Source organism: Pimephales promelas, chromosome 9, assembly GCF_988280905.1.
Source record: "Pimephales promelas chromosome 9, fPimPro1.hap1.1, whole genome shotgun sequence".
Lineage (NCBI taxonomy): Eukaryota > Metazoa > Chordata > Actinopteri > Cypriniformes > Leuciscidae > Pimephales > Pimephales promelas.
In genome coordinates this window covers 17,282,690-17,299,893 of record NC_142777.1, presented here as the reverse complement: position 1 = coordinate 17,299,893, position 17,204 = coordinate 17,282,690, and the positions used below count along the sequence as shown (strand labels likewise).

General features: G+C 38.9%; 1 protein-coding gene across 1 annotated transcript in view; it reads left to right on the top strand.

The window, feature by feature from the left end:
• Window positions 1-17,204, top strand: part of slit3 (slit homolog 3 (Drosophila)) — a 199,100-nt gene that overhangs the window by 100,945 nt on the left and 80,951 nt on the right. Inside the window, exons 5-6 of the mRNA XM_039648704.2 lie at window positions 5,108-5,179; window positions 15,262-15,333. Coding sequence (XP_039504638.2) covers window positions 5,108-5,179; window positions 15,262-15,333 — 144 coding nt within the window. The remainder of the gene's footprint in view (window positions 1-5,107; window positions 5,180-15,261; window positions 15,334-17,204) is intronic.

Genomic DNA, 17,204 nt, shown 5'->3' with positions numbered 1-17,204 from the left:
GCGAATAGTGCGTCAAATTCGCGCCTAATGCGTCTAGTTATGCGCGTGAACACTTTGAATCCATTCGCACGTCAAGAGCGAAATTGACGCATGTAAAAACAAAAGTTTGAAGCGAAATTCAGAATCAAAATCCGTTGGTGGCCATCTTTTTTATGTTGATCGAGCATTCATCGAGAAAGTCATCGCTCTGTATTTGCTTTGGAGAGCAGAACAGCGGCGTGGGGATCATCGTCGCCGTATTTGTCCACCAGACCCTTCGGAGGTGAACCATTTGGCGAGTTTCACCATTTGCTGATGGATGACGGCCGCTGTCAGCGGTACTTCCACCTGTCCCGCGCCCAGTTTGATGACCTGTTGTCCCGCATCGGAGCGAGGATCACCCTTGCCCTAATCCATCCAATCTGTAATTTATTTTTGTTTTGATGATAAATAGAGCCAGCCTCCAAAAGTTATTAACCTGTCCTGTGATTTTTTTTCTCTCTCACGTCCAGACACGAACTTATGCACATGTATGTTGGTTGTCTTTACGTCATAATAATATTTCATATAATCTAGATATGGAATACATAACATTCAGTACAAAATGAACATGTCTCGTATATTGAAATAAAGTTTTAAGTGATCAAATATTTGTTTTGCCGGCTATAAGACCACACCATGCATTTAGTCATGTTACAATTTATTGAAGCATTCGTGATACTTCACCACATGAGCAAGCAGCTAGGCTCCTGATTGGTTAACGCGGCGCGAATTGACGTCAAAGTTCAGATATTTCAACTCGGGCGGCAGCCGCGAATTCGCGTGAATGCACAAATAGCACTAACTAAATCATTCGTGCTTAACGTGGCAGACGCCCTATTTGCGCCATTCGCGCAAACTTGATGCGCGAATGAGGCTTATTTGCGTCTGACGTGCTCTACGCCTCATTCGCGCCTCAGGAATTTTTTAAGTGTGTCTTATTATTGTGTTTTTTTTAACGTGTCTTTCCATTGACTTAACATTGAAATCACTCGTGCCTGACGCGCTATTCGCGTCCGGTGTGAATGCCCCATTAAGCAACAGTTAAAGATTCAATTTTGAAAATCTGATTTACATTGACAGAACATTGATCTTTCGAAATGTAACAGACATAATTAACTATTATTGGTCTTCTCTTCCTTGCAAATAAATAACTATTTATGGTTGATTCCTATATGCATCCGACTGAAAACAAGTGTGCTGAATGTCTTGACAGTGGCATTTCAAGTAGCATATAGTGCTTCATTCTCTCTAACATTTGCTTGTGTGTGTGTGTGTGTGTGTGTGAGGATAGATCCTTCTTGCTGTTCGACTCTCATATCCTTGCATGTTGCTGAGCGTTTATCTGTAATATGTTTTGGCGTTGCCAGGTTGTCTGGACATGGGAGCCGTAATGGAATCAAAGGGAGATTTATGGCAGGCATCCTGACAGTCAGAGAGAGCAGGGCCAAAGCCAAATGAAATTAATGAAATTTGCAAGCAGATTGCTAGAGGAGGACGACCAATGCAGCTCTGTCCTTTAAGAAACACCGTTTGGATCATGTCTGGTTTGAATCTGTATCTTTAACTTTAACTTAAAGCATTAATTCAAGCTTCTGTTAAGACGGCCATTTCGACGCTAATGATAGCAGTGTAAACCAGACTTAGAGAGTTACATTTATTACACATAAATACAGTGTTGTAGTACTCGAGACTCGGACTCGTCTCGGACTCGGTCTCGAGACCATATTTTAATGGTCTTGATCTTGTCATGGACTCGTGTCCATTTGTACTCGGAATTGACTCGTACTCGAACATTTTTTTTTTTAGGACTCGGAATTATTCCCGAGTCCACTCGAGTTCAATTCAAAATATTTTTCATGATTATTAATGTATGTTAATAAAATATTTCTTTAAATTGATTGACACGCCCAGTGATTGGCGATTTTCTAGTGCGCAACTGCGCATGACAAATTGTAATAAAATTACTTTTAACACCACCTACTATGTGGCCTTTTTACCCTAAACTGATCATATTTTTTAAACTCTACGTAAATTCAGTAAACAAAAAAAGGGATTTCTCTTAGTAAATAAAAGTAAATTAAGGTAATCAACCCTCACTGGTCTCGGTCTCGACTCGGACTCGACCGTCTCTGGTCTCGAAATCGACTCTGACTCGACTCTCTATGGACTCGGTCTTGACTCGGACTCGACTCTCTCTGGTCTCTGTGTCGACTCGGACTCGAGTGAGGTGGTCTCGACTACAACATTGCATTAATACACCAGTTTTTATAAGTATATGATGCTATTTCCAGTTTTGTTTGCCTACGGGGGAAAAACCAAGATCTATTTAAAGTCCATTTATAATAAGCCTTAATGAGTTGATTTATTAAAAAGGTTATATTCTCTGAAATCAAGACTCGCAAGCAAGCAATTTTATAAATCATTGCATAAAACAAGTAGCCGGACCAATATATCGACCGGCCGATATTATCAGCCGATATTAGGCATTTTCCAAAATATCGGTATCGGCAGTTATAATGGCGGATGAATGAATATTTAAAAAATAAAATAAAAACAGACGAAACACGCTTCAATCATCTCTCCTTGGCCTGTTTTATTGAAAATGTATGTTTTACAATTTGCAGTATGACGTTATCTATTGCTAAATTATGGCTCATCATAGACTAGCCAACCACAAAGCAAGCTAATGCCAATATCGTCAGTGGAAGACCGCTAACGTTAACATTAATGAGCTTGGAAACAACAATGAACTTTTTCTGCCTAAATAAAGTAATGATTACTGTATACATGTCACGGGGTTGACCAAGGAAGACGAGGAGGAAGATAGGCTAAACACGGATTTTAATAAATGAAGCTCAGGAACAGGCAGACAGGATGACAGCGTGTTAAACACAAACAATAGGGAGTGAAGACAGGCAGGAACTTAAATACACAGTGAAGATGATTAACAAATGACAGTCAGCTGTGCGGGAGGTGATTAGTGTCCATGGTAACAGATGAGGGCGGAGAACTCAGACGAGGGGCACACGTGGTAAATGAAAACACACAGAGAGTCCTGGGATGGTGACAATACATAGCTAGCATATCTCTAGTTACAGTCCCTGCATTGTAAAATGTAAGTTATACTTGCGGGGAGTGAACATTTAGACGTAGAGAAAAAGTATAAAATAAATCTTTTACACGTGTGTGAAATCCAACAAAAAAAAAATATTGGCCGATATATCGGAATATCGGATTTTAAAACCCAAAAAATATTTGTATTGGTATCAGCCTTCAAAATCCTTTGTAGTGTATTTTTCACTCCAAAATACTATGGAGTGAACTGCATCGCTACATATCTAAATAACAAATTAAAGTGTGTTTTTAAAGAATCTTTGGCGAGCTTGTATTCATTCTGAAGTCGCATATATTGTTTTATTATCCATGTGTAATTAATATAGTGTCAAAGCAATGTGCATTGCTACATTTTTCCCACCCAATATAATTCTCATATCTCATAAACTTCTATTATCTCTTTATAGTTTCATGTAATTCTTCATTAGAAATCATCGAATTCATACCGAATCCCGTGGGGGCTGCTTTTTTCTCCTTCTGATTTGTTTCTCTCTGTCGCTCTTCAGCTACGGCACTGCTGAGACTGATTGCGTTTCATAAGTGCCTTTATTTGGGACGATTTGCCTTTTTGTAGAAATAATGAAAAAGGTTCCACTGAGTAAACAAAGCAATAAAACATTTATTAGCAGTGGAAGTGCTGTAAAGTACTACGCTGCGCTCTCGGCTCGCCGAGGACGTACGAGTTTAGTGCTTCGCCGTTCATGAAGAATTAAAAAGCCTAGCCAAAGAGAAGTTTCCTCTGTGCTCCTCTCCATCTCTGCACTTTATCTGTTTTACATTTAGACCATCAAAGACAACAGGGATTCGCTCATGCCCAGCGTGATGATGGTATAAACAGCGGTCCTATTTTCCCACTCTGTGGCATACGAACACAGGATGTTATGAGTTTTTACTCTACAAATGTTTGTTCTCATCTGTGCACGCGCTGCAAAGTTCGACATGAAGGATACACAAAGGAACATGATGCTCGCGTCGAGCCAGCCAAGAGTGCTGTAAAGAAATTGTGGAACATGTCAAAAACCATCAAGAACAGTTTGATGAAATACCATAGCCCCCTTTTTGCAAAGCAAAACATAGTTATTAAGATTTTTGCCGTAATAAAACTTGATTGGTTCGAGGCAAAAAAAAAAAAAATACCACGTATCCAGTTCTGGCAGGGGGGCTGAAAGAGCCCAATAACTACAGTTTTTTAATGCTCCTAAGAGGAAATTGCTGGCAGTCCTCTACTTGATACATCATTACGTCCCACGCACGAGCTCTGGCAGAATTCCTCGCTGTGTTTGGATCCGCTCCTGATTGTTTATCAGTGAAATTGGTTGTAGCAAGGTCAGGTGGGTTAACCCACGTGGTGGTCTGTTCGTGTTATGTGTTGCAGGCATGACTCCATAGCAGATGCTTTGATTAGCTGGGCAGATATTCCATATCTCATTTGTTTCCTTCTTGGCCAGTAATTGCATTCTGGTTCACAAATTATGTTTGCCAGCATGAGTCTACAAACAAACAAGCTTAATAAAGTTAAGCACAAGCATTGTGACGTCAAAAATCATTTGGCTCATAAGCGAGCATTAAAAATGCCAGGTATCCATTTTGGTGTAGAGCTACTTTTTGTCTGTTTGCTTTCCCGGGTGACTCAGTGCATATGATTGCTTAATTTTCTACAAGAATGAAGCAACAATTGTGGGACATACCGCTATGAGGCCTTTCATTACAAAGTATTGCTTTAGAAATGTTTTTCATTAGACCAACACACACACATATAGTGATAAAAGGCCAGACGAATAAAGGAGGATGTGACATTTATGGTCAGTAGAACAATATGGTTTCAGACTTCAAAGCGGCGGCATATCGTTCCAGAGGGGCGGCAGCAAACCGTCCATCTTTCTCAAGACGCTTTCTCACAAAATGTGAAGTGGCTTCAAACAAATCCTAATATCTCTCTCTCTCTCTCTTTCTTATCTCTCTCTCTCTCCAGGGACCTGAGCGAGAATCAGATTCAGGCTATTCCTCGTAAGGCTTTCCGAGGGATCACCTCCGTCAAGAACCTGTAAGTGTTTCTCCCTCATCTCCCCTGGCAGCCTTTGGCACAACCGGGACATTATTTGCATGATTTTACCTTTATAAAGGCTTCCTTTCCCCCAAAGCAGTGAGCCAAGGTGTGATACTCCACATTAGCACATCAAACTGCAAATGAGACAGTCGTCCACTGCGTTTAACGCGTCTTATGTTTTATTCCAAAGACAGATAAGTGAAATGAAAGATAATAATCTCTCTCGCTGGAGGAAGAAAATGTTCAAAAGCAATGTGCTTGGTGGCCTACATGTACGCTCCTCGAATCATTTGTCATAACAGTTAATAAGCTTAGCGCTGATGAAAATTCAATTAATCAGTATGGTTCAATAAGATGGATATCTTTAGGATATTGCCAGTGAGTAATGTTCCACAGCCATTTGCAATTACAGTAATGGCTTCTGATAAATCTCCTGTAACAGTTTCAGGAGCTGAACTCGCTACTGTGGACCACACTGTAAAAAATCTAAAAAGCCTGAAGCCGAATGCTATGTTCAGGAAGGAATTGAAAAATACATTTTTTCAAAATACTAGCTCTCTATATTTCTGTAGCATCGCTGTCGAAGAGTAATTAGCTGGTGTAGTGGATTTACTTATTGTAGAATCAACAAAAGTTATGATGAGCAATGTAATGTTTGATGCGGATATCATAACAAATGTCAGATTTTTTAAACCGACAAGTTCATTCATAAATTCGTAAGATCTTACCTTCATGCTGTGGAAATACAAACATGTATTTACCCTTACCTTCTATTGAAGACAGAAGTGCTGTAAAGGGGTGGGGCTGCATAAGGTAACATTTATGTTTACAAATGTTTACAAGATAACATTTTGTCAAAGACGCTCAGGATCTGTTGTGTACTAAATCCCCCGACATCGTCCTGTCAGTCATCTCTGCTTTGTATCTTCATGTGATAAGTGAAATCTGATGTACAGTAATGTAACCGGCTATACCAGCAAGCCTAACCATGTCCCTTTAGGGGCTCCGTAGAATGATTTACTCATTTATCATGCCTTTTCGAATTCGGATTTAGGCTTCGAGAACATCCAAGGCTGCATCCGAATTCACGTACATACAAAAATAAGTATGTATGAATTCACAGTATTCATAAAAGAGTAAGCAAAAATGACCTGGATGATCAACTTCTTTCGGAAATATTCCACGGGAGTGGATTTGTCTATTGCAGTGAAGTAAAAAATATTGTTGGTTTATCTTAAAAAAGTAACCTGGCTGCCTTAAAAATGTAAGTTCATTGAAATGGAAAAATTGAGTTAAAATATTATGTTATCTGAACTACATAAATTATTTAAGTTGATTTGACAAAAGAAATAATGTTGTGATTACAAATCATGAAAATATTTTTTTTTACAGTGTTGCTCACATGATGACAACATGGCGAATGTAGTACGTCCAGATTGCATTCATACCACACACACTCATACTATAATGTACTTTTTCAGTGGTTGTGAAGTAAATATTTATTCAAAATAAGTACCTACTCAAGAGATTATTCGATTTCGAATGCAGCCACAGTCCGAAAGTTTCTTAGTGTGAAGAACATAATAATCTAAAGAACAAGTTTCCGCTATAAAGAACCTTTTGTACGGTGGAAAATTTCCTTGGATGTTAAAGGTTCTTCACTGAACTATAGAAGCCAAAACCTTTTATTTTTAAGCGTAGAGGGGCTTATTTATTAGTGATTTAAATGAATAAACATGATCTCTTTTTTAAAGTAAAAAGCATAACCTGAAATCGTCACCCAATTTCCTGGTTTCAAACCTTTAAAGCTACACTGTGTGATTTTTACCCCCATCTAGTGGTGAAAAGGTATATGGCCATCCGGTGAATATTAGTTTCTGTTCCTCTCAATTCCGATTTCGTTTTAACTCCTACGGTGGCCAATGTAGTCCAAGATTAACATGGCTTCCAGTTCGACCTCGTCCATGAGTGTTAACTCAAACGTAAACGCGAAAGGCGAAGCTTGAATTAACGGGTATGCCTCTTTGGCTAATGTACTTTCAAGATGGAGGGGCAACATGTCGAACCCCTTACCCGTATGTATTTTCAATGGCATATTATACACGCACGAGAATACTTTATTACTTGAATGAAGTAAATATATATTAATGAGCACATATTTTTGAAAAAAACTAAGTGTTTTTAGCTAAGAATGAACTAAAAGAGTTACACAGTGTAGCTTTAAGAAAGGGGAAGCGCATGTTACAAGCCTACAACAATAAACATTGCCTTCTCCAGCTATTCTTCAAAGCCAGTCCCAGGAACAGCGTCCCGATAATTCCCTGTAATGAATGAAGGACACAGTCTTGAGGTCGTCATTAACGGGGAACTTTGGTTGAAGTCAAAGATCAGCTATGGTATGTGACCGTAGCGTTCGTGTGCATTCCCAGGCTCGCGCGCTCAGTGACGTTCTGGGCGGTTTTCTCGCAGTATCTGAGACCAGCTTTGTAACAAAGACTTTTTCAGATGAAGTCTTTCCCACTGTGGGCTGAGAACCATGGGTCACGTCACGCTCAATATCTCGGAGAGAGGTGTGGAAATGTAGTTAGCTTTTGTTTAAAGACATAGTCATGCTTTTTAGTCGAAGAGAAAGGAGAAAGAAAAAAAGTGGTGGGAGAGTTTAAGAAAGCCAAGTATATACAGTATAGCCATAGTAAGTGAATGATTAGTCATTTAACAGACTTAAGCAACAGAACTTTTGCAATGGGATTTAACAGCGCAAAGGCGATAGCTCATGGGATTGAACTCTCTGTTAAGTTACAAACTTACTGTATATTTTTAACCATTGCGCCACACCTCATCAGTATCATTTTCAGTGTTTCATTTTTATTCAGGGTGGTCTTTTGAATCAGTTTATTCCTGAGTGACACGCGTTTGTGCATGAATGTTGACTACCACCCGCCCCGGTCAGATTGAGTTAACTGATTGCCAATACTAACTCTGACCTCATTGACCCCTGTCAAATGAGTCCCAGGCTGCAGGAGTGTCATCAATCATCTGCACAGGTCAATAACTCTTTGCAGACACAATTAACAGATACAGTATGTACAAACAGCATTGGAAAATACAGTTCTGCTCATTAATTTACACAGAAAATGCAATATGCAACCCAAATTTGGCTCAAATATGGACAAACCCAAATGTTGGGTTAAAAATGCAATTAAAAAATCACAGTTGAAAGTGAAAGTTGAAGTTTGGTTAAAATTTAAAATTACATTTTTAACCCAACATTTCGGTTTGTCCATATTTTACCCAAATTTGGGTTCAAACAACCCAGCATTGTTTAGAGTGTATGATATATATATATATATATATATATATATGAAAATGTTTACATATAATCAACAAGTCAATATATATATATATATATATATATATATGAAAATGTTTACATATAATCCACAAGGCAAAATAATAACCAAATTTACTATATACTATATACCCCGGTGTGTGAATGAGTGTGTGAATGGGTGAATGTGAGGCAAATGTAAAGCGCTTTGGTGGCCATTAGGTCTATGAAGGCGCTATATAAATGCAGTCCATTTACCATTTACCATATAACATGCGATAATGCTTAATAATTTGCTTAATAACATGCTTAATAATTTACTAACACTTTTGAATGTAATTTTTAGCAAAATTTGAAGGATATATACAATGATATAACTAAATGTGCTTGTAGCATTTAATTAATTTTCATAAATTTAGACAAAATGGTAAACAGTTTTAAAACTGACATGTATTTTTATTGGCCATAACATGTAAATAATTATAATTTATATCTGCATTGAAATTTCAATGGTAAATGATGTGTCAGTTGGGTGCATGGTACATTTTGAGAACTTTGTACATATAATTATGTTGCGTAAAAAAAAAATTGCACAAAATAAATGTACCATTACTTTACATAGAAATTAGCTATGCAATGTAATTTGTTCTTTTTTATGGACTTTCTTAAAATTGTAATATTCCCCAACTCCGCATACAAATGCAAGCTTTTTTTGTGAACATTTTTGTAGAGCATGGTTTCCCCTTATGTTCTTACAGTGATGTCTATGGTGTTCGACAGTGTTTGAGTGCTCATAACATCACTGTCATGTGCACCGTCACACTCTGATGGATGAGTGATAGGCACGGGTAGGCAACACTCATTTCTTCAGGTAGGGCTTTTTAGAGAAAAGGGACTAACAAGGATTGAGCGAGAACGATGGATTTGTACGTCAGCAGCGTGTTTCTCTCCCACCGACCTGCCTCTGCAACGTGTGGCAAGGTGACTCTTGATTTAATTGCTGAAATCATCCAGCCCTCGTTTTTTTTTTTTTTTTTAACAGGAAGGAGGAAAAAGAAATGGACAGGCAGCGTTCCAGGAATGAATTGATTTTCTTGTATGCTTTTCTACCTTAATGTCCTCTATTTAAAAATGTCTGTGCACGCTTTGAGGGCAGGTTGAATCTCCATCTCTTATATCGCCTTCACATTTCCACAGTTTTACAGGCTACAGCATGCTGGAGTCAGCATCCGCCTTTAGCCAGCATCCTCCACCTTTTATAGAGGAGCCATCTGGATAATATGGTTTAGATGGTTTCTCCATCTAACGAGAGTCTATGTTGCACCTTATTAAACCAGACACAATATCTCCGTCTGTCTTTATGGCTTTAGTCATGCTCTCCTACTGTTCACCAGACGTGCTGCGCCTGTCATGTTAACCTCGTGAAGCGTCGAATGAGGTTGATGTCGTAGATTCCCTCATCATATGCATGCTCGAGTCCTTCTGTGAAAACATACCTGATGAGCTCTATATCAACATGACGTGCTTGTGTCAGTGGGGTACGGTTCCCATTAGAACAGGTGCTGAATGAGCTGTGGATTCATAGGAAATGGCTTACACACATTCATTCCATTGACATTTGTTTCTCGTAGCAGATAGGGTAGGGTACACAATACGTCATTACCTGAAACCTTGGTATCATTAAGAGAGCAGTGCGTCCTGTACAGTAAACCATCAGATAGGTGGACACTATGCCCCTTTGTGGGAAACTCTCATCTGTGTGCTAATAAAAGCCTTTCTACTTCACGATCCTGTACCCAGAATGTCACTCTGCCTACTTTACAAGCTTCTGCGCCTAGCATACGGGACTCTGCAGAAGCAGATCTCAGCTTTCCGTGTGCACTGCTGGTGCTGATACACACACTACACATGATCAGTGCACGATGTGGTGTGAGTGACACTGATCACACGATAGCCAATCAAAAGTTTGCTAGCACTGGGAATCGCTTTCTCAGGACACCCCTCCATACTGAGGCTGTCTTTCTGTTCAATTAGGACAGGACACTAGACAAAATGAGATCAGATGAAATGAGAGAATATGAAACCAGATGAAATTAGAGAATATGAGACAATATGAGACCAGATGAAATGAGAGAATATGAGACAATATGAGACCAGATGAAATGAAAGAAAATGAGACCAGATGAAATGAGAGAATATAAGACAATATGAGACCAGATGAAATGAGAGAAAATGAGACCAGATGAAATCAGAGAATATGAGACAATATGAGACCAGATGAAATGAGAGAATATGAGACCAGGTGAAATGAGAGAATATGAGACAATATGAGACCAGATGAAATGAGAGAATATGAGACCAGATGAAATGAAAAAATATGAGACCAGATGAAATGAGAGAATATGAGACCAGATGAAATGAGAGAATATGAGACAATATGAGACCAGATGAAATGAGAGAAAATGAGACCAGATGAAATGAGAGAATATGAGACAATATGAAACCAGATGAAATGAGAGAATATGAGACAATATGAGACGAGATGAAATGAGAGAAAATGAGACCAGATGAAATGGGAGAATATGAGACAATATGAGACCAGATGAAATGAGAGAATATGAGACCCGATGAAATAAAAAAAAATATGAGACCAGATGAAATGAGAGAATATGAGACCAGATGAAATGAGAGAATATGAGACCCGATGAAATGAAAAAATATGAGACCAGATGAAATGAGAGAATATGAGACCAGATGAAATGAGAGAATATGAGACCAGATGAAATGAGAGAATATGAGACAATATGAGACCAGATGAAATGAGGCAATATGAAACAATATGAGGCCAAATAAAATTAGACAATATAAAACCAGGTTATAATTAAAATGAGACAATATGAGACTAGCTAAAATGAGACAATATTAGACCATCTGAAATGATAAAATATGATATGAGACCAGATGAATAAAACAATATGAGACAATATGAAACCAGGTGTAATAAGAAAAAATGAGACCTGATGAAATGAGACATTATGAGACCAAATGAAATGAAACAAAAAGAGACAATATGAGACAAATAAACGAAATAAGACCCGACAAAATAAGACAGGATGAAAATAGACCTGATGAAATGAGACCAGACAAACCAAGACAATATAAGAAAAGATGATACTGGAAGAGAAAAGATAAGACAAGACTGGAAAGGAGAAGAAGAGAAAAGACAAGATGAGAGTATATTTAATAAATGTATGTTTTAATAAAACAATATGAAAAGAAAAGAGAAAAAATAATAAAATGAAGATTAAATGAGACTGAAACGTGAACAGGACATATAAAAAGAAGTGAGAATGAGAAGAACAAATATGTGATTAGGTGAGATGAATTGAGAAGAAGGAGAATAGATGAAATGGGGTGAGGTGACAAGAGAAGAGATTGGAAGACAGTAGAAGAGAAAAAAAGAGACTAAATTAGACTGATGAAAAAGAGGAAGAAAATTAGACTGAAGGAGAAGACAAAATATGATGAGAGAAAGTGATGTGATCTTGAAGAGAGGAGTTGAGATGAATTGATAGGATAAGCAGAGATTAGAAGAGACAAAAAATAAATTGAAGAAATGGTGACAATATTAGAGGTGAAGATACAAAGTGAGATGAGAGAAACAAATCTGAATGAGACGAGACAGTGAAACAAAACCAGTCGAGACAAGAAGACGCAAGGCATCAGCAGTGTGATACAGACACAACTCTTCAAACCACACCATGAAAGGTCACCTACGGTTACGACTGTAGACTGAATATGAGATTCATATTTTAAAGCTCAAATCAAGCTGTGACGGTCAGTTCTAAGTCATTTGCTGTGTTAGCTATCGAGTGCGGATGAAATACGGCCATGCGGCTGCTGGTTAGCATCACCGACTCTGACTGATTAATAGTCTAGGGAAGGGAAGGAAGACCCATATCTGTTTTCTTTCTCCCGTTCACTCCAGATGGGACACTGGCAGGACGAGAGCTCTAAAGTGCCAATATGGCTCATGACTGAGATGATTAAAGGCCAATGTAATTAGAACAGGGAAATTAAAACTGGGACTTTCATTACCCAACACTACCATGTCACACCTCTCCAAACAATCACCAAACACGCGGATATTCACACATACCACGAACTCGCATACTGTATGTGCTTTCAAGACGGCTATTCGCATGACTATATTCAGAATTATCATTGTTACAAATCTATGGCGCATAACCACAATGACTTCCTCTTGAGATCAACTGCACATGTTCAGATAATACAGACATGGCTATGTTTTGAATTATTTGCCAAGTATTCATAATATCACCTGCTGTTTTGCAGTGCACTGTATTACTTGCCAGTGGAATTTTCTATATTGTGATTATTATTGTTAAGAAATTAACCGTGAAGAAATACGGTTAATACGGTTAAATAATTTTTGAAGTGCTTTCCACCAATCTATTGTAGAAAATCCAGAAGGTTTTAACCAGTCACTCAGTGCAGACAAATTATAGTCACTGAGACACTTCTTGTAATATAAATCCTAAAAAGCCATTCTTTTAAAGCATTTTGATCAAAATATGTGCCTTTAATATAAACGACAGCTTGCCGTGAAATGATGACTTTTAAAAAGTCTTTCTGCTGAGTTGTCCTCGGGCTTTATGCAAAAACAATCAAACCAGTGCACCCTGAACAAATTTATGAACAAATGACTATAATGAACTGCTTCTTTTTAGTGTAGACTAATTCTTGCACAGATGAGCCAATACTTTTAATGAATGGTTCAAAAAGTCAAGTAAGTGCTTTGAATCAGGTTGACAAATCCTTCACTGTATTGAATAGATCAGAGTGTTTAATGAATCAACCTCTGACTCTCTTAATGAACTAGTTATTTTCAGTGATGTCCATAAATGAAGAAAGTTTCGTGTCAGCATCATTACAGACTGATGGTCATTGCAATTGTCATTAAAGATAGATATTTGCTTCAGGTTTTGTGTTTTTGTAAAAAAAAAAAAAAAAAATTTATATATTATTTACGTGTGAACATATATAATTTACAGTATATAACATGTTCAAGCTGTTGTAGCCCTTTTAGAAAAATAAATAAGCCAAAGAGGCTGTGTTTCAGTGATTTCACTGATTAAGCATCATTGTAACACATTAATGTCTTCATTTATTTGGAAAAAAAATAGAAATCATAAAGAGACAAACATTTAAAGGGATAGTTCACCCAAAAATGTAAATTAGCCCATGATTTACTCACCCTGAAGCATAAATGACGTTCTTCTTTCCGACGAATACAATCAGAGTTATATTAAAAAAATAACCTGGCTCTTCCAAGCTTTATAATGGGAGTCAATAGGTACATTTTTTGGAAGTTCATCAAAGCGCATCCATCCATTATAAAAGTGCTCGACATGGCTCTGGCGGGTTAAATGCCTTCTGAAGTGATTTTAATATAACTCTGATTGTATACGTCTGAAAGAAGAATGTATACACCTAGGATGGCTAATTTTCATTTTTGGGTGAACTATCCCTTTAACTTTTGCATTAAAGAGTATGTAATTTTCACAGTGATAGTTAATGCATTTGTTGTGGGTCTGTCCCAAGAGGTTAGAAACGAAGGATGAATCGCCAGAGATTCTTCGTTCTTGTAATGATGGTCATTACAATTTTCATTAAAGATACATTGCTTCAGGTTTTGTGTTTTTGTAAAAAAAAAAATTAAAAAAAATGTAAATATTATTTTATATGTCTAAAAGAAGAATGTAATATACACCTAGGATAGCTAATTTTCATTTTTGGGTGAACTATCCCTTTAACTTTTGCATTAAAGAGTATTTAATTTTCACAGTGATAGTTAATGCATCTGCTGTGGGTGGATGCCATACAGTCTGTCCCATCAGCAATTATGGAGACAGATGCATGTCTTTTAGAAACGAAAGATGAATCGCCAGAGATTCTTCGTTCCTCTTTATTACCCGTCTCTAAAGACGCTAAGGCACGGTGTCTGTCATGGGTCAAATGTCACAGCAGCCCTGTTTGCTGAACAAATGACTTAAGAAAAGCGCTTAGATTCCTTGTTCTTTATTCAAGTCTCTTTCAAATCCATCTCTTTTAAGAATACAGAGAGGAATGGGTAAATAGGCAGACGGAGGGGGTGGATATCAAAGTCTGCGAATTAAAGGAAAAGGAAAAAGAAGCAAAAAGGAAGAAGTGCCCCTCGCTTCTGCTCGTCTAGCTCCATGACCCCGGCTGATTTACGAACCCCTTCCTTTAATGAAATTGTTTCTTTGACAGAGCCGGTAAAAGCTTGTAATGGATTGGCTGCTCTAATGTAATGAAATTACTCCCATTCTGACTTTTAAAAAAAGAAAAGAAGGGTGGGGGGGAGAGAGAAAATGCAATTAATATTTACAGAGAACTGACAGACGGGGTGGGGTGTACACTATAGCCAGCCTCCCATTCTCTCTCTCTCTTTGCCCCCACACTGTCAGCAGTGTGGCAAAAAAAAAAAAAAAAAAGAGAGAGGACGAGATAGGAGGAGGCTATAGCCACACATGCAGGCCACTTTTAGCCAGCTGGTCCTTTATCCCGACTGCGGTGAGGAGAGCAGAGTAGATATGAGATGCTCGTTTGTGTGTGTTAGTACAGCCCCCACCTCTCCTCCTCCCTCCCCTCAGCCCCCACCCGCTCGTCTGCAGACCTGCCGCTGACTTCTGTCTCTCATCTGCAGGCAACTGGACAGCAACCACATCAGCTGCATCGAAGATGGAGCCTTCCGAGCCCTGCGCGATCTGGAGATACTGTAAGTCCCCCTCCCGCCTCCTCTGCGGGGTTCTCTCCTCTCTCCTCACCTCTGCTGTCCCTTTCCTCTAACTCTGTCTGTGTGTTTCTTGATTGTTCTTGAAGGACAAACTGTGTTGCGTTGTGGACCTGTGGCGCATAGTCTGGTGTCACCCCGTCCGGTCGGACACCGTGGCGTTTAGCATGCAGCCACCCGTGCGACAGCTAAAGTTGCTCGTTTGTCATTGTGCTGCATCGTTGCCGCTAGAAAAAAAAGTGTTCTGACTTTTCTGGGTGCACCTTACCGTTACATCTTACCGCGCCATGTGTTTTCTGTCTAGAATTGCGTTGTCTACTTTAAACCGGGTGTTAGACTCACTTTGACGCTTAGATCTCTCTTCTGTTGCCTGGCTCTCTGCGTTCACCTTCATCACATCCTTAATCTCCGAACAGGCTCAGTCAGAGTTCTTTGATAGCACTGGAGAGATTTGATGTGTTTGTGAGTGAGTTTATTTTTACTCCTTGGGTACACCGCGGATTGTCCCAGAGAGGATGTGAGGCAGGAAGCGGGACATACGGGGGGGTCTAACCGCCGCATCTCCATCAAGCCAATTGGCAGGGCACTAAGTGCCAACCTCATCTTCTAAATGAGCGCCGCTCACTGGGGACCTGGAGTAAAGCCACCCCCGCCATTAATTCCTGGCTCCAGAGGACATGGCAGTTACATCATTGTTAGGCAGGTTTTTCGATAGTGTTAGTTAGCAAGGTGGTACAGGTGGTGAAGGGAGAATCAAAGAGGGAAAAATAGCAACACCTTTCATCTTATGCCCTGTGTCCTCTTCTCATGACCAGTGCAGAAAATGACCTTATAAAACAGGAGCTCGGGAGCAGGAAAGTGTGAGTAAGTCGGGAATCAATTTTCATTAATAATACAGAACCTTTCCAGATTCTGCCAAAGACCTTTGCAAGCCAAGGGGAGCAGTGGTACATGAACACACATCACTTTCCTGCTGATTGAGGCATCTCTCCACCCCTCTGGAGAAGATGAAACACACAGTTCTGCAAATGACACTGTATCATGTCTAAAAATCCCCATGCGCTGTTGTCAAGCTCAATCTTACACCTTACATCCATGTTGTCCAGTAGCAGATTCAAAATTCTGCTGACCATTACAGCTGTGCTATAGGGCACGGGTAATTCATGGCAAAATTGTGGTTAAGGTGCAACGATTCAACAACACGTAAATTCTACGTGGACGCAAGCGCTGTGATTGGTCTGCTAGAACAGTTCCCGGGATTCACATGCTCCCTCTGCATGTGCAATTAACCAACTATAGCGTAGAGGCTCCAGCGCACGTCCGAGGAGTATAAATCAGCCTTTAACCACAAGTGAGTCTCAATGTGAGGATAATAATTTCCATCATGAGTTATACTACAACCCAGACTTACCTTTGTTTTATTGCTGATCTTTCTGAATGGTAGATGGGATATATCTCATGTATCACCAAAAAGTATGATGGCTGTCAATGAGATTATCGTGAGGTCATAAAATGAATCCATAAAAGGGATTTTACAGGTAAAGCATCTTGGAGTTTTAAGTGTTCAGGGGTTATACAGTAGACACGTTCAAGCACAGTGATGTTTGGAATATGGGCATTCAGGGCAAGCATGTGTTTTTATTTAATTTTAATTTTATTTTTTAAATTTTGACATCCGGAGATTTAAATGAAAGAAATGAAGATACACATTTTTAAAATGTGATGTTAAAGTGTGTTTTTGCAATTCAGAACACACTTGAGGTGTAATTTTAGGAGTCATGTTAAACGCATTGTTTGAGTGAGAGGCCAACGAATCTTTTAATCTCAATGATCGTTAAAGGCCTATTAAAATAGAT